The 25,992-nt window shown below is 43.2% G+C and overlaps 3 protein-coding genes across 7 annotated transcripts; all 3 read left to right on the top strand.

The window, feature by feature from the left end:
• The first annotated feature begins 135 nt into the window (after positions 1–135).
• dnajc7 (DnaJ (Hsp40) homolog, subfamily C, member 7) lies at positions 136–9,545 on the top strand. The gene is made up of 14 exons (XM_076995450.1): positions 136–315; positions 2,056–2,144; positions 2,728–2,852; positions 3,121–3,234; positions 3,429–3,503; positions 3,682–3,800; positions 3,981–4,134; positions 4,314–4,478; positions 5,112–5,203; positions 5,566–5,639; positions 5,819–5,965; positions 6,168–6,317; positions 6,499–6,561; positions 8,061–9,545. The coding sequence occupies exons 1-14, from the start codon at positions 245–247 to the stop codon at positions 8,096–8,098; spliced, it is 1,476 nt and encodes a 491-aa protein (XP_076851565.1). The 5' UTR covers positions 136–244; the 3' UTR covers positions 8,099–9,545.
• Positions 9,546–10,085: 540 nt separating this feature from the next.
• odad4 (outer dynein arm docking complex subunit 4) lies at positions 10,086–19,565 on the top strand. 5 transcript variants are annotated; one of them, XM_076995405.1, is made up of 12 exons: positions 10,086–10,351; positions 10,569–10,700; positions 13,313–13,466; positions 13,862–13,923; positions 14,204–14,351; positions 14,624–14,842; positions 15,013–15,141; positions 15,330–15,408; positions 15,522–15,608; positions 15,993–16,189; positions 17,189–17,306; positions 19,289–19,531. In XM_076995405.1, exons 1-12 carry the CDS (start codon positions 10,178–10,180, stop codon positions 19,311–19,313), a joined length of 1,524 nt encoding a protein of 507 aa, XP_076851520.1. In that variant the 5' UTR covers positions 10,086–10,177; the 3' UTR covers positions 19,314–19,531. The 5 variants fall into 5 exon arrangements, with proteins under 5 accessions (XP_076851520.1, XP_076851501.1, XP_076851511.1 ...); XM_076995386.1 differs by having other exon boundaries at positions 10,091–10,351; positions 14,195–14,351; positions 19,289–19,530; XM_076995396.1 differs by having other exon boundaries at positions 10,092–10,351; positions 14,195–14,351; positions 17,189–17,289; positions 19,289–19,530.
• A 1,096-nt stretch (positions 19,566–20,661) lies between these two features.
• cnp (2'',3''-cyclic nucleotide 3'' phosphodiesterase) lies at positions 20,662–25,760 on the top strand. Its single transcript, XM_076995425.1, has 4 exons — positions 20,662–20,870; positions 22,384–23,007; positions 23,094–23,221; positions 24,020–25,760. Exons 2-4 carry the CDS (start codon positions 22,398–22,400, stop codon positions 24,527–24,529), a joined length of 1,248 nt encoding a protein of 415 aa, XP_076851540.1. The 5' UTR covers positions 20,662–20,870; positions 22,384–22,397; the 3' UTR covers positions 24,530–25,760.
• Positions 25,761–25,992: the final 232 nt, after the last annotated feature.

Raw genomic sequence — 25,992 nt, 5'->3', positions numbered from 1 at the left:
AGGCTTTGTGGTGCAACGCAATCACTTGTGTTCATTGGGACCATTTTGTAATTGACTAAATTCTATAATTATTCCATAATTCCGTGTATATGTAGTTGTTAGAGTGTCCTAATATTTGGTATACTGTGTCCACATCGATGACGGATTGCGCAGTCGAACGCACTGCTGACGCGACAGAAGACGGGGCGTCTGTCGCGTGAACGCGTCCCTCGCGGCACGTCTGTCTCCGCCCCTCGGCAGCAAAATGGCGACGGTTGAGTTTGATGCGGTTGCGGATCCGGAGATGGAGCTACTCAGCGACGAAGAGCTGGAAAGGTAATTTTTAAGAGCGTACAGACGAGTACAGTGCTAAGTAATAAAAAAGAACATTCTCCATGTGTCCGGGAGGTTCTGTATTTAGCTGACACGGCCCACATCAAACACGCGATGACGGGAGTGAGTTGAGGGCGTCGTGGGCCTCGCTGCTCGGTCGTGTTTCTGTTAGGCTGAGGGCCGAAGCGACCACACGGTCCCGCAGCTTCTTCGCTCAAAGCGCGGTTGATTTGTCCAGCTGCGTGCGTGCTAACGTTTGTCAAATGTGCAAGTTGTTGTGTTGTGTGGTTTATGAGCTAGAAACTAGGTCGACTCGGTTCTCCGGTACGTGTGCTGTCTGCGAGCAAATTCAGCTCGCTGCCAATGTCGGCCAGCCCCGCTGAGTTAGGGTAACACTAGCCCCCTAACTCCCAACACTAGCCCCCTAACCCTAACTAGCTTTCACAGACTGTTTAGCATTGTTTGGATGTTAGCGTTAGCTAGCTACGTGTTCATCTAAGAAACGAGGTAGGTGGCCAACCTCCCTAACCCTTCCCTATCCACGTAGGTACAGACCTCAACCTTACATTGCAAAACATTTGCAGAGGTTCCAACATAACGCGGGTTGTCTGATCCGTTTTGGGAATGTAACATTATCCCCAAGGACGTTTCGTGTATGACATGACTTCCCCCTCAGGTAACAGCTGTGTGACGTTTACTTAGTGTGAATATCAGTTTCACTAAAGGCGAAATCTGTAGAGAAATGTGATAGACCCTCGCGACATTAGATACAAATCTTTTGCTTACTCGTGGTTCATGGACATAGACTACACCGCCTTGGTATATTTATTGGAATTCTTTTAATGTTTGAATTCATATCAGATTATAAACACGTGCACACATGTACGAGTAACTATTACTGTTTGTATAATAGTTAACACTATACCAACAATAATTTTCAGTCACAACCAATTGTTTACTCTAGTTCATTGTTACCTACTAATTAACTGGGTCCTCTGTCCTTGGATGTTATATGGTAATGCTGTCACTGTGTATGGTACAATTTTTTCACTTAAATCTGAGATTGGTCTCATCCAGTCTGTGGCTCTTATGTAGCCAGGCTGTGTTCAATTATCAAACACCTAAGGGTTGCAATACATTAGCTACAGCATGTGTTACTGTTTTCTGCCAATCTATATGTTGTCATGGCGACAGGCAGTGTTAGTCATATGCAAGCATGCATGACAGGGGTGCCCCAAGAAACCGTTTTGAAAGTGAATGTCTAACCCTAACCCCCAAACCTAACCCTCCCTTATTCCTCACCCTCAAATCTAACCCCAAACCTAACCCTCACCTTCAACTCCTTTAATCATAACCCTAATCCTACCGTTAACCCTAAACCTCACCTTCAAACCTAACTCTCCCTTAACCCTAATCCTCCACTCTGCTGCCTTCCATCCACACAGTTGGCTGCGATACCAAACTTTGGAAAGCAATGGATTTCTGCCATTAGACTCACACATACAAAGCTTTTTCTTCTCCTACCAGTCAAAATATGACGTTAGCAGGGATTCTCCATTTTGGCTTTTTGGGCCCATGTTCGGATATACTCCGTCTGTGGTAGAGACTGTGAATTAGGGTTAGGCTTCACATAGTAGTGAAGAGAAGTTAGGGGAGTAGTGAAGAGATGCATGCTCATCAGCTAACTTCTGGGTTCTGTTGTCTCTGGTCTCTGCTCGTCATGTTGTATCTGCATGTATCCAGGGAAGCCGAAGGATGCAAAGAACAGGGGAATGTGTACTACATAAAGAAGCACTACTCTGAAGCCCTCAGCTGCTACACCAAGGCCATCGGTAACAAGCTCACTCTCTTCTTCTCTGAGCTCTTATGCATTCATGCTTTTCTAGTGTTTCTCTCTATCGTATATAGAACATACGTATATAGAACATATATATCGTATATAGAATGATATAAACATTCACACTACAGTTTGAAGCTTTTTTTTAAGTGTCTGTCCTCCCCACAGACACATTAGCACAGCATGGCTAAATGGTCACCTCTGTATGTAACTTTTAAGACTGTGTGTGTGTGTGTGTGTGTGTGTGTGTGTGTGTGTGTGTGTGTGTGTGTGTGAGAGAGAGAGAGAGAGAGAGAGAAGGAGTCTGTATTAATTGGGTTGTGCGCATAAATGCATATTACAGCTTTAGTCTCTTATGTCATCAGGATCTTCTAATACTAAAACCAAAATAGAATGTTTCACCATGGCAACACCTAGTTTTTTGAAAGTTCAACATACACTGAGAAGAATCAGCCAAGTGCCACTTCCCTAACCCTTATCTATCCTAACCCCTAACCCTGACTTTCTCTTAGTGATGAAATGCAGGTTTTTTGCAGATTCTCATTGGACAGTTCAGAATTTTATTTTCCCTTTACCAGACATGTGCCCAAAGAATGCCAGTTACTACGGCAACCGTGCAGCCACTTTGATGATGCTGAGCCGCTACAGGGAGGCGCTGGAGGACTCCCAGCAGGCTGTGCGGCTGGATGACACTTTCATGAAGGTGAGAGAGAGAGACCACTCAGCTGGTCAACCATAGCCAGGGAAATCTTTAGCATTAAGGACAGAATGTCCCAGTACAGTTTCATGTTGGTGGGGAACAAAAACAATAAAATGAGCAGTGCTTTTCTCGCAAAGTAGAGTAATAATACAAATAATCCTGGATACACACACAGCTGCATGCCTCCCATCTCTGACTGTGTGTGTGTGTGTGTGTGTGTGTGTGTGTGTGTGTGTGTGTGTGTGGTCATTCACTCATCCTCTAACCCCAGGGTCACTTACGGGAGGGCAAATGCCACCTGTTGCTTGGCAATGCTATGGCAGCCAGCCGTTGCTTCCAGAAGGTTTTGGAGCTGGAGCCCGACAACTCCCAGGCTCAGCAGGAAGTATGATCACCTGTCACAGCACTTATAATCATGCTCTACCTATTGGCACAAAATGACTAGCCAATGGTGGATTCATGCAATTGGAATTGGTATATTTTGTGGTGACATGTATAAAGATTTTTCTCAGTTTTTTCTTCATGGATTTGCTTGGGTAAAGTGTTGTGTGTGTGTGTGATGTGATTTGTGTCCTGTAGATGAAGAATGCAGAGTCTGTCCTGGAATATGAGCGGATGGCGGAGATTGGATTTGACAAAAGGGACTTCAGAATGGTGATGGATGGATCTTTATTGTCTCGGAGCTTAGACAGAAATTCATCTTTGACATGACTTTACAGATCACAAATATACACAGTCACAAGTACAATCCAATTTATACATCATACTGCTTGTGAAGCACACTACAAAGTGAAGTGCTGCTGATTGTGTGTTTGTTTGTGTGTGTGTGTAGGTGGTGTTCTGTATGGATCGAGCACTGGAGTCAGCTTCTGCGTGTCACAGGTTTAAGGTGCTGAAGGCAGAGTGCCTGGCGCTGCTCGGCCGCTACCCAGAAGCCCAGTCTGTTGCCAGGTATCTGTATAATGGCATCTCCAAACATTGTTTCCATCATTACTTCTTATACTGATGATGAAAGTCAGCTAATATGTCCTATAAAAACTTTACTTTAATGAAGAAAATTAAAAAAATTTAATTTAAAAACCTGTCAGACTTTGATCTTACAGTAGTAAATACAGACATTTTCTCCTGCAGTGATATCTTGCGCTTGGACTCCACAAATGGCGACGCCCTGTATGTGCGGGGTCTGTGTCTCTATTATGAGGACTGCATCGACAAGGCTGTGCAGTTTTTCGTTCAGGCACTGCGCATGGCGCCCGACCATGAGAAAGCCCGCCTGGCCTGTAGAGTGAGTCCTCACGAATGATCCACTCACAAATTCTCTTCCCAACACCTGTAGGGACACGTTCAGCCATACTGTGCTGTGTAGAGGATGTCATCACTCCCACTATAGAGTTTTATTATTGTGGCAGGCTTGATCAAAATATCCACCATGTTTTTTTTCTTCTTTTTTTTGGCTAACTGCAGAATGCAAAAGCCCTGAAGGCCAAGAAGGAAGAGGGGAACCAGGCGTTTAAGGAGGGCAACTTTGAGGAGGCCTGTGAGCTCTACTCTGAGGCCCTGACCATCGACCCCAACAACATCAAGACCAACGCCAAGCTCTACTGCAACAGAGCCACGGTCGGCTCTAAGGTGAGCTGGTACAGCCTTGGGTTAGGGTTAACCGTAACCCTGACTAACTCTTAAAACATGCAGGAAGCCATTGTCGCTCTAGGGCATTTTCACTTCCCTTCAGGTCACTTTGTGTAAGTCATTGTGGTATATTTCCCTATACCTGGAGTTTCTATCAAAGCAATTTTGAAATTGTAAATTAAGGAAATCTTTGCGTACCTTTTTGGTCTACTATTAGAGCAGATTTACCACATGATTGTATTGTAAACCTGCATGCAGAAGTGTGTGTGTGTTCATGGGCTGTATAGATCAGGAGTGTGTGCCTGTATGTTCACGGGCTACAGACAGCAGGAGTGTGTGTCCATGTGCTTCTGTGTGTTCATGGAAGGGAGAGCTGAGTAAGAGACCAGATCAGTGTGATCTATTTAAAGTGACTCCACACATGCCTCAAAGAGAACAAATGATTGCTGGAATGTGTCACCACACACACTGCGCATACTGAATTCTGAGCAACATCTTATACCTGAGTCAGTTTCAGGACCCTGTCTACTCTATAGCGCTATGGCATGTGTCAATTTTAGAGTTATAAATCACAAGGTTAGAGTTTTAAGGAAAATGGATAACTAATGGAGTCTTCCATCCCATGTCTTCCAGTTAAAGAAACTGGAGCAGGCCATAGAGGACTGTACAAAGGCCATTAAACTGGACGAGTCCTATGTTAAAGCATACTTGAGGAGAGCCCAGTGGTGAGGCGTGTGTGTGTGTCTGTGCTTGTGCATATGTGTCTGTGCTTGTGCGTGCGCGTGTCTGTGCTTGTGCGTACCTGTGTGAGTGCTTGTGCGTGCGTGCGTGCCTGTGTGAGTGCTTGTTCTTGCCTGTGTGAGTGCTTCTGCGTGCGTGCGTGCCTGTGTGAGTGCTTGTTCTTGCCTGTGTGAGTGCTTCTGCGTGCGTGCGTGCCTGTGTGAGTGCTTGTTCTTGCCTGTGTGAGTGCTTGTGCGTGCGTGCGTGCCTGTGTGAGTGCTTGTTCTTGCCTGTGTGAGTGCTTGTGCGTACGTGCGCGTGCGTGTGTGCGCACGCAGGCCTCTGATTGCTGTTTGTAACCCTGCAGTTATATGGACACGGAGCAGTATGAGGAGGCTGTGCGGGACTATGAGAAGGTGTACCAGACAGAGAAGACTAAAGGTAAGGGTCAAAGTTGGGGCTGGGGGTAAGGTTAGGGTAAAGAGGTTAGCATGTGAGGTCTGACCTGTACAGGCACACATAGTGGTTAGGGGTCACTCACCTGTACAGGGACACATTGTGGTTAGGGATCATTCACCTGTACAGCACGAAGTTGAAGCAGTTGATTTTATGTCCTTCAGAACACAAACACCTGCTGAAGGCGGCTCAGCTGGAGTTGAAGAAGAGCAGAAGGAAAGATTATTATAAAGTTTTAGGAGTGGACAAAAACGCCACCGAAGATGAAATCAAAAAGGCTTACCGCAAAAGAGCCCTGATGCATCACCCAGGTAGAGTCTCCCATGCACAAACATCAGAAATATCATTAACACTCATCATTGTAAAACATTGTTCATATCAGCTCGAACTCAGCCCAGCATGAATCTTCCCAGTGCCATCAATGGAATTCTTGCTGTTGGGATTCTCTGTTTGATATCAGTTCTGTTGTCTATCTTTTCTTTTGATGTGATGTTACTACAACCCCCCCCTCAGACCGGCACAGTGGTGCAAGTGCAGAGGTGCAGAAGGAGGAGGAGAAGAAGTTTAAGGAAGTGGGAGAAGCCTTCACCGTGCTCTCTGACCCCAAGAAGAAATCCCGTTATGACAGTGGTCACGATCTAGAGGATGACGACATGAACATGGGTCTGTCCCTCTCACTCTCACCCAGCACGTTAACATGGCTCTATGTTTCTCACATCAAATTAAACTACATGAGTAACCTAGCCACTTCTTTTAGGATTATTCTTCATTTCAGTCTCTAGTAATAAATGTGTAAGCTCATTGCTATACTGTTCAATAATTATCCTATTATCAAATCTTCCAGATTTTGATGCCAACAACATCTTCAAAGCGTTCTTTGGTGGCCCAGGTGGTTTCAGTTTCGAAGGTGAGGCATGCGATCTAGACCCCTAACACTAACCCTACCACTCCAGACCCCTAACACTAACCCTACCACTCCAGACCCCTAACCCCTAACACACTAACCCTACCACTCCAGACCCCTAACACTAACCCTACCACTCCAGACCCTAACCCCTAACACTAACCCTACCACTCCAGACCCCTAACACACTAACCCTACCACTCCAGACCATGTAGACCCCAACAATAACACTGTACTGTTGGCTGTATTCTATGGAGCTATTATGCTGCCAAAATGTTGTAAACAAATGGCACATTCAGTAAATATCAAACTGTTTGCAAACAAATACAATGTAGTTTACAAATGAAAAACCCAACTTACAAACACAAAGCGCAATAGATACATCACAATTAACTAATATGTTTTCCAAAAACATTCCCATGTCATGATTCACAAATATGTACAACTGTCCTTTGTGGATCATGTGACCTTTGCCACACTTTTACCAGGAGCACCTTCTGGTGAGGTTTTCTCACAAATACACACTGACTCATACAAATTCATTGCTCCTGATCAGTAGGGGGTGCTGTTGGTACACTTTACAAGATACGGTTGATTTATTAGATCATTATTAAAACATTATGGTACATTATTTTTGAGAGGAAGTTAAAACAGGAATGAAATAGTCACAGAGAAGGTTAAATGGATTTCACTGGTTTAAATTAAATGCAGTGCATGAGTGCAGCTTTGTAATAAATCCTGGCTGCCTTTGCAGTTTTGCTATCAAATCTTCAGATGCATGTTTTTGCTCTGCATCAGTCTTGTTCTTGTAGGTCTCTGCACTTTTACTCTTGTAATGGTTGAGAGTCAAATTGCAATCCTTAGACAGCTGTTTTCTACGAGCTAAGCACACAGCTTTACCTTTAGTAAATAAATATTTATAAGGCCATGTCTTAAAACTCTGCATTCTGCATCAATCTTTTTTCTTTTTTTTTTCGTTGGAGCCAATTTTCTTTTTTCCGCTTTTTTCTTGAAAGCTGTCCAACACATTTGAGTGAAGGTGCATGTGTGGACTTAATGGGCTGACGCAAATTTAACAACAAAAATGTTAATAACTGCATAGTTGTTTTTTGTGCACCTACAGTATCACAGTGTAATATGTGTCGTAGTTAGACATTTACTTTGACTTCTAATTAATCAAACGCTCCCTTGTAAAGTGTACCAACAACCATCAACAACAACAAAATTGTACCATCTACAGCCATCACGTATTTGTAAGTCGTGTTTTGAATTTGTAAACTGTTTCTTGTTTGCAAATAGTTTGATATTTACAGAATCTGTCCTGTTTGTTTACAACTTTTAGGAAGAATAATAGCTCCATAGTGTTCCTCAGATTAGACTGTTTGGTTATGCATGTCATCAGTTTGTTCTTATGTCCATAACTGTTACATCTGCCATAACTGGATTAACACATGCTGTATATTTGTTTATAGACTTAGGCAGTTTTGTTCTCTCTCCTGTAGCATCTGGACCTGGAAATTTCTTCTTCCAGTTTGGCTAACTGGACCTTCTCCAGCATGTATGCAGTAGACCCATACAATCTCCCCGCCCCACCCCTGCCCCCATACTGCAGTGTGAGGTGCCACCAGCCCTCTTAGACCCTCAGCTCAAGATGTTGACTGGATCTGATACTCTGGCCAGTAAATGATCATCCTGTAACCCTGTAAACAATCTTGTCACCAACACAAGAACAGTACTCCCTTTGGTTAAAAAACCCATTCTTCCTTTTTTTGTCATTTCCCACCTTCATATAGTCTAATAATGTATAAATAATTAAATAAGAAATGGTCCAAGTTAAATAATCTGTCATAAAATGATGACTTTGTTTGGGGGTTTTGTTTGTGTGGTCATGGACCTGTTTCGTCGAGACTTTCTTCAAGTGTGGTGTATGTAAGTAACATAATGAAGTAAGGTGCTACACAGCCCCCTCAGCTTGGGAGTCTCACTCGCAATGTTCAGTACATCAGTGCAGGAATCACCGAGGACACCCCCGTGTGGCTACTGAAACTTGTCAGATGGGCGAATTTCATCCCTACTAAATTACTTCATTGTCCTCTTGTTAAAATCAAATAACAATTTGCAGATTAAATGAGTCATTTTTCACTTTTTCCCTAAACTGATCCCTAGCCATGTCCTCAAGTATAACACACTCCTTTCCTATGCCAAATGATACCACATAAATCAGCCCTGTTCCGTCTCCTGTTGACTGCGTTTCTCTCACTACTGCATACAGCAGCGCGGGCAGCGTTAGTCTGCGTGTGGTGTTCGAGCACCCCCGCGTGGTTTTCTCCCTCTGCAGGGTTCATATTTCAATGTTGCCATGCACCCGTTGCTGCATTGTACATTTTACTGGAATGTATAGTGTTTCTTTGTGTTGATAGTCGATGACTGTTTTTTTTTTTTTAACTGAATTATATTCACTTTTTTAATGTCAATATTTATTGTAAATTCACAAGCCAAATGTGAGCCAATGAGGAGTGCTGTGGGTTGTTTTGTTTGTTGTAAAAATACACCAAAATCAGCATGTTTGACGGCAGCCCGTTTCTAACAGGTCGTGACCGTAGAACTGGGAAGGTCGTGCTGCAGGTTTGGCCTAATTTGATTACAGATATGTTAATTCACTCCCTATAAACAGATCTGCAGCAAACGGTCAAAGGCATAGCTGAGGTGACTCCACAACTAAAGGACATTTTTGGGCGCTTTTGAAAATTGAAATTCAGGAAATTGGCTGCCTGTAAAAAGTCTCCCGCATGCGACCATAATCATTGTTTGGCTAAAACATGAAGTTTGCTTCAATTTAAACTGATATATATCGCCTAAGATCATATGGCACTTTTGAAAGAATCTCCACGTTTGTCTGGCTCATGTTAAGAACTGTCTTATCTATGAACCGTTTCAAATAGTACTGTAAATAAAGTCCGCTGGGTTTGTTTCTCCCCTTCACTTGACTACAGACCGTTTCTGACCGTTTTTGATGATTGGATGCTTTGCAGTTTTTTTCTTAAAAGGTGGTCGTTTTTATTACTAGTGATTAACCTGTTTTCAGACACACATACACATGCACAAGTGATTAACCTGCTATCACACACATACACTAGTGGTTAACCTGCTATCACATATACACACTCTAGTGGTTAACCTGTTATCCCACACACACACACACACTAGTTATTAAACTGCTATCTCTCACACATTTGGTTAACAACATGCTATCACACACACACTAGTGTTTAACCTGCTATCACACACAAACTAGAGGTTAACCTGCTATCTCATACACACTAGTGGTTAACCTATCACATGTATGCACACACACACACTGGTGGCTAACCTGTTGTCCCACACACACAATCTAATGGTTAACCTGCTATCACACACACACAATCTCTAGTGGTTAACCTGCTATCACAAACAAAACTAGTGGTTAACCTGCTATCACACACTCGGGTGGTTAACCTGTTGTCTCACACACACTGGTGGTTAACCTGCTATCACATACACACACACACTCTAGTGGTTAACCTGCATTAGTGTGCGTTACCCTTTAAAACCACGTTTTGTTACGTCGTTGCTAAGATACATGAGACCGTCCCAGTTTCACGGCGGTAATTCGCCGTGTAGTAACTACATTTACGTCGAAATGTCTGATAACGGAGAACATGGTCCGAGAAGCACGTTTGCTGCCTACATGGCAGAGGGTGACCAGCTGTTTCACAAAGGAAAATATGTCAAGGCCATTGAGAGCTACTCAACGGTAAGATCTGGTTCAAAGTGACCCTAGTGTGACAAAGTAATTCTAACAGTAAGTGGAACTCTAACCCTAGTTTTACCTGCTGGTGGTCGTGTGTATAACGATAAGATGGTTCTTAGGGTCCAACTTTGTGTTGAACACTTAATGCGGAATGTATGCTAATTTGCTTCAGAAAGACATTCGTTTTGATATATTTATAAGCAAAATATGTCTGCTTTAGGCGCTGACTTTGCAGCCACACGACAAGAATTGCTTGGTTGCCAGATCCAAATGTTACGTGAAATTGGGGGATTCTGAAAATGCCCTGAAGGACGCAGAGGAATCCCTGCAAGACGACGAGGGATTTTTCAAGGTTCGACCTTCCTTTCGATATAACCCAGTTATAAAAAACCTGTTAGGTCCACATGCCGTTTTTCTCGATCTTGGAATGCTACATTGCAAATTGGTGAATGAGATTTAGTGTAGGGTATAGGCCTAAATTTAATATGTTACTGCTTAGTAAAATTCTACAGTAGTAAAATTCTGTTCGCCTGGACACTGGAGTCTGCCAAATCTGAATGTGAAAATGATTGCAAAGATAAAACAATTTTAATGAAAAACATAATAAAAATAATAATGTCAAATACAAAGTGTCTAGCGTTGGGGCTCTCCTAATATTCCATGTCAACGGGTTCCATTTAGAAACGGATATACACAGTGCCGTTTCAAGGTATTTGGGGGCCCCAAGCAAAGACACCAACCGGGGCCCCCCCAACCTCCACACCAGAAATCTCATGCCCAAACCCCCCTCCGGCCAAAAAAAAAAACATATCTGGCCGCAGTCCACCTTCAAGAATCACAGCATATACACCTCAAACTAACTACTTTACAAATTTACTACTTGTAGCTGAACATAGCAGATTTAAGTATGGGATTACCCGGGACGTATATATTGTTTTTAGCCTACCTGCTGCTAAATTACACCATTTGTACAGGTAGGCCTAATTTATCCAGTGTAAATCATCACTTACCACTGTCTTGTGTTTTTTTTAGGGGTGGGCATAGATTAATTTTTTTAATCTAGATTAATCTCACTGAAATCTTGAAATTAATCTAGATTAATCTATATTAAAATGGCTCATATGTGTGCTACACAAATAATAACTAAAAGTCAGCTTTTGAGATAGGGTTTCTTAATACAGAGGGTGTATTAGACCAGGGGCTCATCTCCTGTTTCCAAAATGCATCAATGACTGCTTGAGGAAGCTGTTCTACTTTGATACTTGAAGAAAAAAACATACTCAATAAAATGTAGGCTACTCGTGTTCAACGGTTTATTCAGTTAAACATGAATTTGTAAGCCTACATACTGTACATTAAAAGGGGTTGATAACATGTTTATTCAGCTAAACATGATATTTGAAATGTAAGCCAACATTTAGTACATTTAATCTCACGGACATAATTTGGGGGGGACTTTTTCAAAAGCCGGTTTGGTCCTCTGAAGTTTTAACGGTTAAAAATAAATATTTAAATAGCGACGAATCTAGCGCTAGGACCATGCAGAAAACGACCGCTCCGAGCTCCGCTCCGGTAATATTTTACCTAAAAATGAATTTTCCATGAAGCAAACCTGGCGACTTCGTGGCTGCATCCATGTAAACACACGTACGATTTTTAATTCACAGGTTTGAAAACTCGTTCTCGCCCCTACTGTGCAATTTGGTTAGGAATACAGCCGAGCTAAACTGTCAAGTTGAAAGTCATCATAGTTTGCTTACCCATTTAGTAGATATATTAACGGCGATAATTTTTATATCGCCCGATAAGAGTATCAAATTAACGAACGCCGTTAACGGCCCACCACTAGTTTTTTTGTGTTCCTCTTCCTTCTTTTGTTTTCTCTTTTGGCTTCCTGATGGATAAATTCGCTTCATGGTTAAGTTTCATATTTGCCGGCGTCTAAAACTTGGCTGTCTGCCAGGACAGTGTCTGCCTGCCTTCAGCAGCTGGTGGGAGGGGCCCCCTTGAGGGGGATTCTGAGAACAGTGTCATTGCTCATGACTTTGAGAATGTAAAGGGGGGCTCACACAGTTTGTCGCTGCATTTAATTCTTAACCTGTTGTTGTCTGGGGGCCCCAGGCCAGCTTGGGGCCCCAAGCAATTGCCTGGTTTGCCTGCCCCATCGCGACGGGCCTGGATATACATGTATTTTACCATTGAGGGTGTCCGCTGCTTCCACCTGAATAGCCGTTCAAAGCCGCTGGATGCTCTAGTGCCCTGAAACGCGATTTAGGGGTTAGGGTTAGAAGAGTAGTGTTCTTCACACGCGAGAAGTACCTGATGGCAGGAAAGGTCGCCTTCTTCAAGAGATGATGAATATTCAAAGGCTGTATATCCCATGATTTTTCTTTTAGATTTTTCCAATTACGATGTCTGTGTGTCTTTATGTTCAAGACAAACAGACGTAATTCACTTTTACATGACCAGGCTGTTTGTTACTGCTCCGTTAAGATGGAGATAAGATAAATGAGCTCTTTTCTGATTGGCTGCCCTGTATTGCCTCCATTCAAAAAGCAACCACAGCTGAAAGGCACTTGAGAATTACAGCTGTTGGTTGCATAGGTAAACATATGTAAATTAGTTTGTTCTTGTGACAATGCGGAAATTGTTGTTTAAAACAAACTGATTTTGCAGATTTGATTCCACTTTATGGACTGTATGAACTGGTGGAGTATATTTGAATGGTGTGTTTCGAAACTTTAGCGATGTATTCATATTGCTTATACTTTATTTCAACAAAAGCAAGAGATTCAGCTTTGCATGACCGGGGTTTTAATACTGCAGTACTATGTTGATATTTTAAGTAGCTGAATATCTGTGTTAGTTATGGGTGTGTAATGAAAGTATTCTATAAGAATCACCTGCATCACTTTCAATACACTTATCAAGTTATGGGTGAACAATTCTTCTCCTCGCACACAGGGCTTGCATCAGAAGGCGGAGGCCCTGTACACCATGGGGGAGTTTGAATTTGCTCTGGTCTTTTATCACAGAAGCCACAAGCTGCGTCCTGAGCTGCAAGCGTTGAGGCTGGGCATACAGAAGGCTCAGGAAGCCATCACCAACTCTGTGGGCAGTGAGTGCTAATGCTAACTCAGCAGAATGGAGCTATGATAGACTAATCGCAGAGAAATGACAGCCTTGTGTATAATCATGCCACATTTTAGAATCTGATGACCAATAGTATTGTTTGGTATTGTTGATCAGTAACCCATGTTTGCAATGTGTCAAAGTGCACATCTAATTACAGATGAATAAAAACTCTATCAGCAACAGTTGTCTGTGACTGTAGTAACCCAGTTTAGCTGTGGCTTAGACATATTACAACACCACCTGTGACTGGAGTAACCTAGTTTAGCTGTGGCTTAGACATATTACAACACCACCTGTGACTGAAGTAAACCAGTTTAGCTGTGGGTTTAGGCACCATATGATCTGTGTGTCTTCACTTTCTCTCTGTTCTCCCTCCAGCTTTCTCATCTGTTCAACTGGAGAATAAGGGTGATCTCTCCTTCTTCCATAAAGCAGAAGATGTATGTTAATTGTCTACACCTCAAGCCACTTAAAAAAAACTGCAGTGTCATCAGTTGAGACAAACCCTTACCCTAATTACCACATGCACTCTGAACTAAGCATTACCCAAAGGTCAGACGTAGAGGAAATATTTGTCACAACAGCAACTTTTGACTGAAAGAAAGAAATAATTGCATTATTTCACAGATGGGTTTTTTATCAACTGTTTTTCCTGATCATTTGTCTTGTGTGTTAAAATGTGCCACTTTGTATTTACATTTTCTTTGTAAGCTAAAAAAGATTCGACCAAAACATGTGATCCATCCACTAAAGAAGGAGCTGAGACCACAAGACCAGAAGACACAGAAGAGCGAGAAAACAGCCAAGCAGCTACTGGGAGAGCTATACTCTGACAAAGAGTACCTGGAGAAACTGCTCAAAGATGAAGGTGTGTAAAGGGGGAGGGTTTGGGGGCAGTGGGTGTGGTGGGGTGTGTGTGTGAGGACAAGGGTGTCGAGAGAGAGAGAGAGAGAGAGAGAGAGAGAGAGTGTGTGTGTGTGTGTGTGTGTGTGTGTGTGTGAGTGAGTGAGTGAGTGAGTGAGTGAGTGAGTGAGTGAGTGAGTGAGAGAGAGAGAGAGAGAGAGAGAGAGAGAGTGAATGTAGCTGCTGTTTCTCAGACCCGTTGTGTTGTTTGTGTATAATTACTTGCTGCTTTTCCAGATCTTATCAAAGGTAAGACACGTAGTGGTGAGCGCCTGCAGCATCTGATCCTGAACTGCATCTCCTATCTGGACACACGGACAGAGTTTTGGAGGCAGCAGAAACCTATCTATGCTCGTCAGCGGGACCAGAAGCTGCTGCTACAGCAATGGAGCCGCTCCCACCAGCCCTCTGACCCCGCCTGTTATGTCCTCAAAAACCTGGAGGAGATCGATGCAGGTGCACTGGGGGGTCAAAGGTCACAGTTTGGGCCATGGCTTTAGCATTTGTTATCTTTTATTTTAAGGATTTAAGGTTTTACTACTTGTAGCATTTGTTGTGGTTAGTATGCAACAATCAGTCAGTGGCCTGTGTGCTTCTGCTCATGTGTTGGTTGTTTGTTTGGGCAGCACTGAGTGTGGGCAATGCAGAGGGCAGTCTGAAGAAGGCCCAGCAGGTGTTAAAGACTGTACAGGGCTGGTCTGACGACGTTCTGATCAATAGGAGTGAGGTGTTGGGAAATCTCTACAGCTGCATCGGTAACACTGCTCTGGCTACACAGCACTTCATCACACCGCCAGAGAAACCAAACAGGAATTTAAAAAATAGATTTTAGACAAACTTCATCTGCATTAGGTCTTTTAGAGGATCAGTAGTTAAACTATTTTTTTATTGGAGGTACTGTGGAATGGTGAATGATCAGGCTCTGTCTTTGCTCTGTGCTTAGGTAATGCCCTGATGGATCTGGGAGACATGGACAAGGCTTTGGACAACCACCTGAAGGACCTGGAGCTGGCTCGACATGGGTGAGGAGAGAAGAGCCATGTGTTTAATGGGCTGTGTTCTTGCTTATAACAGCTTCTTAAAAACCAGGAGGACCAGCTGCCTTGCTTGACGTTTGTTTCTTTGCTTTTAACAGTAAATCGATGGACAGTAAGTCCAGGGCTCTGGACAACATCGGGCGAGTGTACGCGCGTATTGGCAAATTTCAACAAGCCATAGAAGCGTGAGTGTGTCTGTATCTTTATTATGCACAGTATGTGTGTACACGTTTTGGGTTACAAATTTTTATTACATCTTTAACTAAATTATTGAACAGTACGCATATAGTCAGGGTGTGCAATATCATATATAACGTATTCAATTGGATACGACCAAATTACAATACAGAAGAAAGACCATACTAGTGTTATTAATTTTTATGTGCACACCAAATGTGTTTTTATTGTGCAATTTATTTTGACCACAGTAAATGAATTAGACCACATGTATAATGACGTTCTCTTCCACACCAAATGCGATTTTTCATATGGTGAAGATAAATGACATGAAAAAAACATGTCTGTCTGTCTCTCCCTCCCTCCCTCCCTCTCTTTGCATGTGTATATAGCTGGGATGAGAAGGTGCCTCTGGTGCACAGTGGGCTGGAGAAGTCCTGGCTGTTCCATGAGATCGGCCGCTGTTACCTGGAGCTGAAGCAGTACCAGGATGCCCGAGAGTACGGCACCCAGTCGCTCCACGCCGCCAACGATATCAGCGATGAGAAATGGCAACTCAACGCAAATGTGCTGGTGGCACAGGCTGAGTGTGAGTCTGCAGGAAGGGTTGTTCACAGGGATAGGGTCAAGGTCACAGTGAGGATTAGGCCTGTATCAGCTGTTCAGACAGCTTTGACTCTGCACCTGGAAAAAAGGCAAATATATAGTACATATTGCAAACTTTAATGGGTGCACTAGTATTCAAAATTTACTAGAGTAAAAATCTTTGTATACATAATTATATACAATTATCAACATATTGTACATAAATTTACAGCAGGATTATTAGGTGTTTTAATATAAGATGCAGATTGATAAAATGAGATTTTCAGGTAATTTTTATAAACTTTTTAGTGTTACATGCTTTTAACACAATTTGCAATATATTGTGTTTTTATTTAGTGTTTTCTGTTTTGTTTACACATTCTATAGCCACATCTGAGTTGCAGGGTTACCTGAATTTGTTTGTGAACATCAGATCTTATTGGATCCCTCTAACTTACTCAAAAATCAAATCAAATGTGCGTTATTGGCATGACAGGATACATAATGCCAATGTTGCCAAATCAAGTACAATACAGTACATACAATAAATATAGTTAATATACAATACAGTACATACAATAAATATCATTATTATACAATACAGTACATACAATAAATATCATTAATAAAAAATACTGTACATGTAATATATGTATATCATTAACATACAATACAGTACATATAGTATATGTGCATCATTAATCATTCATTAGTTTTTAATACAATTGAGTAAGAATTTCTATGAAGGACGGAAAGTTAATCAATAAAACACATTTGTTTAGGACATCAGACATGGGACACAATGCAAACAAAAACATATAAACAGTGTAAAAAGAGAATAGATTTGTTAGTGTTTCTCTGACCTTATGACAGTCCTGTATAAATTGTCCCACTAGATCTACAATGTCTTTATTTCTCTCCCAGTAATCTCCCTCTCCCTCTCTCTCTCTCTCTCTCTCTCTCTCTCTCTCTCTCTCTCTCACTCTCTCTCTCCCTCTCCCAGTGAAGCTGGGCGTCTATAGGACCAGTGTGCTCCACTTTGAGAAGGCGCTGGACTTGGCAAAACAGCTGCAGGATATTGTTGCCCAAGATGCCATTCAGAAGGTTACACAGATGTTGGGGTTGGGATTAGACTTTTGAGTTGGGTTTAAGGTTTATGGTTTTGGATTGGGATGTTGGGGGTTTGGGGTTGGGTGTGGGGTTTGGGGTTGATCTTGTCCTCCTTATGTACTGAAGTGCTCATTCTCTCACCATTTGACACATGCTACTTGTAATCACAGCATTTACACTAAGTTCTGAATTCCTCAGAATTCTTGCAAGTGTTCCTCCATTTGTGAAACATATAAGCAGCATATTAGAGCAGAATAATACTGGCTTGGAAGAGACAGGATTCGAGAGATGGAAAAAGGTTCATCACTAAGATTATTAGGCCACAACTCTTGTGGTTTTAGTGCAAACACTCAGCCATCATTGTGTTTCAGGCAAGACAATAAAAGTCACAGTGGACTCTTTCAACAGTGACGCAATTTAAAGTGTGGGTCATAGGCCTGTGTTGAAAAAATCGATTTTCCGATTCAGAATCGATTCGCATATGATGATCTGATAATCGATTCGTACGTCCAAAGATCGATTTTTTAGTGAACTTTTACCCCCGCCTCGTCACTGAATTCACGCAGGCGCGCTCGGTCTAACTAACTGTAAAACAACATGGCGTCGGACAGTGATGGTAACGACGATAGTCAAATCGGCTATCTAAAAACAGAAGGACAGTTTATCCAGTGTCAGTGACTATTTACAGTTAGTCCATGTTACTGACAGTTTACCCAGTGTTTTTACAGTTTAAAAAAGTTGGAAATGTTCTTGTAACGTTGGGCGCAAGGCGATGGACACAGAATCCTTTGCACTTTCCAAATCGTTACGTTTATTACATTTACCGAAGCGCAGACAGCGCACATAAAACACGTTTACATAGAACATGTGTGACTCAAACAAGACGAGCACAGGACGCTGCGCGAACGCACATTAAATAGACAAACCACACAAACCCCCAGTGATGACGAGACGAGCCACAGGTGAGACCAGTGACTGTATATACGGTCTCTGGGTGAGACTTATCACAAGACGCACCCGCACCCACGGAGACGAAAGACGATTAGACGCAGACAACGTTAACACACGCCCAAAAGGGAGGGGTCGGGGACCGTAACGTGACAGTTCTGTTCTTATATTCGCACTTTAAAGAAAAATACACGTTTACATTTTATACTTTCAGTTTATTAAGTGTGAGCACTTTTAAAATAAAAATGCATTTGGTAGCAACAGCTTTTGGGTGAATTCTTAATTATTTCAATCATAATAATAATGCACTGGTTAGTGTCCCAGTAGGAGTCCACTGTTGCAGACATAGACACCTCAAAGATGTCCTCTGTTTATTGTTCTGGATTACCTTTCTTGAAGGTAGATTTATGATGACCCTTTTCACCAGTCTTCCAGCCATCAGTAACTACCAACTACCAGTAACTATTTGCTGATTAATATCGATATAATACTAGTTTTAACATGTTGCTTTTGTACATAGTCAGGAAACAGCTCAAATACATTTTTAATAACACTAAACCCCGAATTGGATCGAATCGGATCGAATCGATTAAATCGAAATAAATCGATTCTTAATCTTCAGAATCGGAATCGGATCGATTCTTGAAATTTTAATCGATACCCAGCCCTAGTGGGTCAGGGTCAGTGTAACCTGCTGAACTGAAACACTTCACACCAGACCATGAGTTTTACATGACTATTATACCATAATATATTAAATCAATTTGACCAAATAATTATCAACAACTGCTTAATGTGCAAGGAAATTGACATGTCCAATATTTTGTTTTCTAGGTGGTCATGATGAATCAAACCCCTGATATTGACTAATCCTAAAATCAGGAGGTATTGTGACCTCCTGATTTTAGGATTATCTAGACTAGTCCTGGATCAGAAAATGTTTGTTTACTTTTCCTGCTTTATTTGCTTTAGATTCAGTCTGAATTCCTCTTAAATGTTGGTCCATTCTGATTATAATTTGATCCGTCTGACTTCATTCTGGCAGGCTCTTCGTGAGACAAGGCAGTTAGTCACACCTTGAGAGAAGACATATGGATGGATGGTTGAACACACTCACCCCTCCTCTCGTGCTTAACTGTTGGATCTGAACCAATAAATCTAAACTCCTGTTCATTCTCTTGGCCCTGGTCTACAAAATAAATACTGTCGGACAGAAGTAGCTTTGGTTCAGAACAAGACTGTGCTGAAAACGAATGGAGCTAATAAAATAATAATAATAAGATAGATATAATAATAATATATATATATGTATGTATGTATATATATATATAATGTATGTATGTATGTGTGTGTGAATATATAAGAGGAAGGATGATTGAACATGAAGTATTGCCCTGTGACAGACCACGTGTGGGTGTCACTCTAGCCCTCGGCCATGTCTGTGTTTCTTTGTCCAGTACCAGGTATCTCAGTAATTTATCAGATTGAGTTTACAATAGACTGAAAGATGCTTTATTGTACAATTTTAAAAGGGCTAATTTTTTTTTCTGGTAATATAAAAAGTTTAATTCACCGTGTTCAAATACTAGCTGGTTATGTAACTGAGTGTTTTGAGAATTACACAACACAAGGCAAACACCTTCCCCAACACCTGTATTTCTCCCAGAGAGGCCTGAGACACCAACGTTGAGCTTTTCTCCAGTTGGTTCCTAATGGTCCTAACGTCGACTCAATACCAATTACTCTTAACTATTAAGTTAATCACTGGCAATTTTCAGGTTAAACGATTACAGGTCTAGATTTAAATTCAGAAAGACCCCAGTATGTAAAACTGCAACAATGAAGTCGTAACAGCAAGACTGACCAGACCCAATCCCCTCCCCTCCCCTCCCCTCCCTCCCCAAGAAATCCGCTCTCGCGCTTTCTCTCATACACACGTCTCTGCGAAAAAATATTAAACTCAAAGAGACTCAAACAGTGTATTGATTAACCTGAATCCTTATTCTGCGTACATATTCATGGCTAACGCCTACGAAACCGATCTGAGTTTAACACACTTCCACGACAATGTCCTCCCAATAACAGACAATTACATTCTTGAAAACACTAAATAATAATAAAAAACCGCTACATGATAAATTAGAAATGCATTTCCTCGTTTTCAGTGGTTGTTCACAGTGGACACGAGACGTTAAGTGCACTACTTGAAGCGCGAGCTTTAGATAAGTGGGCGTGGACCTGGGTGCTAACGTCCTCGCGGATCCTTGAAGCGCGTGCTTTAGATAAGTGGGTGTGGCCCTGGGTGCTGAACGTCCTCGCGGATCCTTGAAGCGCGTGCTTTAGATAGGTGGGTGTGGCCCTGGGTGCTGAACGTCCTCGCGGATCCTTGAAGCGCGTGCTGTAGATAAGTAGGCGTGGCCCTGAGCGCTGAATCCTCGTCTGCGACCGTCGTGCCCGCGCTCGCGTACTCGTGCGCCAGCACGCTCAAGAGTCGTGATTTCCGCTTGGTTCCCTGCGTACTTCTCGGGCAGGCGGGGATTTCAGCGCAGGACTCGAGACAATCGAGGAAAACTGTTCGGCGCCACACAGCCAGTGAACGGGACGCTCTACTTTTACCTCGGGCTTCGGTGAGAATGGACACGTTTTATTTGCTTCCATGTGCATGCGTTGCTCTTGGGTGTGTGCGCCCACCGCTAAACTTAATTTCCTCTTTTGGACATGTTCGTATGTTCTCGCCCACGTTCCGTTGGTACTACAATTTGTTAACAGGAAGAAATGTGTGACTTCATAAACGAGCCCTAGTTAACATTTTGGCTTCGCGGGAGAAACATTCTGCCAAACGCAGTGTTTCTCCCGCGAAGTGTGGCAGTGCCACGCGGAATTGTTTAGTCTGCCAGTACCGGGGTGGAGGCAACCACTCCCCAAATCTCCCCACATCTCGCCAACCTGCTCATTGTTTTATTCGCTCCAGCGTCCTAAGCTTTCGTGCTTTACCAAATGTTCCTAACTGTAGACGTTTCCTTTCCTTCATGAATTGTATGTATTGCTCAAGTTAGTGTATCGTTTAGCCCTGTGTAAAATCCAGCAACTCCGTTAATTTCTGCCGTTGATTGTTGTGTCGTTGGGTCTCTCGAGGGGACCACATTTGTCCGAAAGGATCTTTCTTTGTCCCAACCAAATCTCGTATGGTGCACCCGAGTTTAATTTAGACACAAAGAAGCGGCTCAGACGCCGTGCAGGTGTCCCAACACCTAATCGCCCACTGCTGTACGGTCCACGTGAGACACGTCGCACCAGCGCGGCCCACGTCTGCCAGGGTTTGTGCTGTGTTCAAGGTAAAACTTACGTAACCTCTTGTAGAATTTGGTGCAGGGTTGTATTTTTTTTTTGCGTATGCCTTCTGTAATGCAGATAATTGAAGTGCATCATTTTAATGTGTGAATGCAGGCCGACACACGTTTGCTCCATTTTCGGTATAACGAGAACTTCTGGCGCCAGGCTCCTGATTTGTGAAGACTGACTAAATATTAAAGCCGCATAACGGGAACATCGGTCAGCTTGATGTGCGACACTGCCAGCAGCGTTGATCCGGAAGGTTTTGCAGTGTTTATCAGAAAGTGCGAGTGTATCGTGTAAAAACTGCAGCCGTTTCTGAACATCGACGTTAAAGTGGTTAATGAACCATCACGTAAAGCTGCGTGGTTCCTCAAATTCCAAAAAGTAGAACCATATTTGTTGAGGCCCGTTTCAGAAACGATGTTCCTTTTCCCTCATTTGCACGAATTAATAGTGAAATGCACGAAAATAACACCCTCTGGTGTACACTTTGGCACTTCCTGATTTGAGTTTCTCAGAATGGATGTGTTGGGGACAGTTTTTTTTATACAGTAAATTAGATTAGCTTCAAGTGGACTAGAAGGTGGATTAGCATATGCTACAATACCAGTTGTAATGGAGTGTATGAAAGTAAGTTGAGAATGGTGACATGTTTAACTGTGGAGCAGAACCGTGATGGTGTGCTTTCACATGCAGTGGTGTGGATTGTGTGTAGGGAGACTCCACAACATGGCCAAACCACTGAACCAACACCAGGAAGGTGTGATTCAGGGGAACTGATGACATTTATTTGTTCTGATCCAGTCTGCTGTTGAGGAATGGAAGCCGATCAGAATCAGGAAGCGCCTGCAGCTGAGACCCCAGTGGTGGAGATGCCGTCACCGGCTCCCGAACAGCCTGTATGTGAGGAGGGGGGAGAACTGGCTTCCCAGCCTGAGCAAAGCCCAGTTAAAGTGTCCGACGCTGAGGCCACAGATGAGACGCCAGTCGTAGAGCAGGCTGAAGTGAAATCGCCCGAGAAGCTGGGAGCAGGAGTAGCGGCGGACATGCTGGAGAAGCCTGCTGAGAAGACATCTGAGGAGGTAGTAGTAGAGCCAGAGAAGCAACTGGAAGTTACAGATAAACCTGCTGACGAGCCAGAGCAGAAGGTGGAGCCCAAAGCTGACGATGCAGCGGCACCTGCTGAAGTTGCAAACGAGGCTGTGTCTGCAACAAAAGCCCTGGAGGCTGAGGAGGTTAAAGCAGAGATCACCAAAGAGGTGGAGCTACAGCCTAAGGAGGAGGAGCCACAACCCAAAGAGGCAGTGATGCCGCTGTTCTTTGGCTGGTTCCTGCTTCCTGAGATTGAGGAGAAGATGATGTGCTCTACCATGGAGTTCCTTAAAACTCTGGACACTTTGCAGGCCTTCAAGAAACACCTCAGTGAATGTGAGTAGAGGGTGAGACCGTCACTATTTCTACAGACGTTTCTTTATTTTTCTTCAGCCCTTTTGAATAACTTATTTTTTCTGTAGTTACTGGGGAAGCTGAGAAGGAGGTTGATCTGGAGCAGTACTTTCAGACCAAAACACCACTGCACTGCACCGCTAAATTCTGTGACTATGGAAAAGCAGATGGATCAAAGGAATATGTCGAGCAGCAGGTTGGTTTCTGTGAAAGTTGTTCTGAAGAATCTGAGTGTATTAAGCCAGTTTACCTAAGTAGTGCAATGTGGTACCTATGCTGGACTAGGTGGTGATCTTTTCTTAGTACGGACTTCCATGTTTTCAGAGCAGTTTTCAAAGCAGCCGATTGCTGGATGTGTATGGACTGTGGTCTATTTTAAATGTGTATGGACTGTGGTCATGGGCGCAGATGGAAATTATATATATATATATATATATATATATATATATATATATATATATATATATATATATATATATATATAATATACTTGTAGATGCTAGATTTCGGATGGGGTCAATATAAATCTGGAGGGGACATGTCCGTGTCCCTCCGTCCCCAGTGCAATCTGCGCCCCTGACTGTGGTATATTTTAAATGTGTACGAACTGTGGTATATTTTAAACAACCGGAACAGCAGTTGTTTGTAACTGAGTGTTGACATCATACTGGCAGAGGTGTGATAACGGTACAAATATTTTAGAAATTCTTTCAAGCAGAATCTTTTTTTTTTTTTTTTTTTTTTCCCCTTTTTTTCCACAAGTATTTTGAAGCACATTTGTGAGGAAAGATGTCTCACCTTTTCTTCCTTTGGATATAGTTATGTTCTCCTTTATTGCAGTTTATAATGAGAAGCTGCTCTGTGGTTCTGGAGTTAACTGTGTGCTGGAAGGTTATTAAGTATTTTAGTGTATGCATCATTAATGTTTTTCTTTAACTTCTCTAACTCTGTGCACAAAGGAAAAAGTGAAGGCGTTGTCTCCTCTTCTGTGCAGGTGGTGAAGGATGCGTATGATCATGCGTCCGAGCTGGCTGTTGTTGGCCTCATGGTCACACCTCGCTCCTTCGGTGCCCGCGTGAAACTGACCCCTGAGCAGCTCCAGCTGTGGCCCCCAGGTGCAGACAAAGAGGATGCCCCTGCTTCCTCTCTGCCCGGCATCGAGAGCCTGCCGGTGGGCAGCCGTGCCCATGTGACCCTGGGCTGTGCTGCTGGGGTGGAGGCTGTCCAGACAGGCCTGGACCTCCTGGAAGTGCTGGCCATGCAGCAAGCGGGCCACCAGGCCACCGCCAGTGAGGAGCTGGACGCGGGCACGCTGTCGTACCTGGGTGAGGGACGCTGGTACCTGGAGCTGCGTGAGGCCATTGCATGTGATGCCACCTTCTCCAGCTTCTCTGAAGACGAGCCTCCTGCTGGGTCTGCCAAGAAGGAGGAAGAGTGTTCCACTGGGTCTGCCAAGAAGGAAGCTGGAGACAAGAAGAAGAAGCCAAAATGTTCTATTCTGTGAGGGAGGGAAGAGGAGCGGAGGAGAAGGGGGAGTTTCTTTAGGGCTGTGTGTGTGTGTCTGAGTGTGCATGCATGCATGCACATGCCAGCTTTACTGTACGTGTAAGACATGGGTGTGAGTATTTGGTACCTTGAGCCTGTCTGAGTGCACATGTTGCCTCCCAGCCCCCCTCTTTAGTGGGTTGGGGTTGGGCCCCTACTTCTAGCAGGTGCCTTTTCCTTTCGTTAGGGGTTAAGGGTTAGTCCCAAACCTCTTCACTAGGTGCCATTATCACTGAGGCTCTCCACTCTGCCTTAAGGTCCCCTCACCCTCCTGTAGGTTGTCATGGTTACCCTGCTAGCTCACTTTGACCACTGCATCTGTGTTCGCTGAACATTTCACTCTGTGTAATGTAGGATTGCTTCTTGAATGTTTGTTACTTTGGATGAACAACTACATTCTGTTGTCATCACTTATTTTGTTACTGTATTTTTAGCTGATCAGTGTGGATGCCATTAGACTGCGGATCCAGGCGGTATCTGAGCCAGTCGGGCTTAACTTCTCATTCCTCCACTTCAGTTAAGCAGCCTAGCTTTTGATGCTGGGTGTGACTAGAGTGTGTTTGCAGTCTCTTCCTTTCTCTGCAGTAATATTGTGATGTTTGTGATGAACTTCAGGACCTTCCAGATCAGTGCTTTTGAAACTGCTTTTCTTTTAACAGTCTTCAGTTTCATTGTAGACTCTTCAGTGTTTTCTGTGTTTAAAAGTGTTATTCCTCTATATACACATGTCTGTTCGGAGTGAAACTGTGAAATGTCTTTACTAAAATCTGGGTTAGGATTAACCGTAAACCCTTTACTGGATCTCCTGTGATGGAGTAGTCACCCTGTGGGAGATTTCTCCCTCTGTCATGTCTGCCAATGTGATGGGTTTCACCTAAACCCTGCTAACTCGGTCTGTGTCAGTGTTGATGTGGTACTGTTGTACATCTTCAGATCTGCTCTTTCAGATTGCTCTCACTTGACAAAAGCTGCACTCGGTACTGTGACCTGGTCACTTCCAGCTTTCCTATACAGTGTGGTGCTAGAAGGCAGAACCTTTTTGCTTCTGCAGGGTTGGGTGTAACCCTGACCGCCCCCCCATCCCACTGACCTTCCCCCGCCCCTCTCAATCCTGAGGCCTCTGAGGAGGTTCTGAATTTTGCACTTTTTTCCTTTTCCTTTTTGTACACCTAATAAAGAATTTGCTTGGCTCGAATGTCTTTGTCTGCTCTGTGAAACTTGTTGGTGGCCATGGGGCTTCAATTGGCCTTGTTCCACTTATGTTCAGTCTTCCAAGGACACCACGTGTAATCATTTATCAAAAAGGTGGTTGCATCAAACGATCCTGTTGTGCCACAGTCGACCTGATCATCCCGTGCACAGCAGTGACAGCTGTTTTATATATTGCACGTTTTAATAACGGATGTCTGGAATTTCAATACT

The sequence above is a fragment of the Brachyhypopomus gauderio genome, chromosome 2, assembly GCF_052324685.1.
Source record: "Brachyhypopomus gauderio isolate BG-103 chromosome 2, BGAUD_0.2, whole genome shotgun sequence".
Classification (NCBI taxonomy): Eukaryota; Metazoa; Chordata; class Actinopteri; order Gymnotiformes; family Hypopomidae; genus Brachyhypopomus; species Brachyhypopomus gauderio.
Note: the sequence above shows the minus strand (reverse complement) of the source record. Positions and strands in the feature narration are given on the sequence as shown.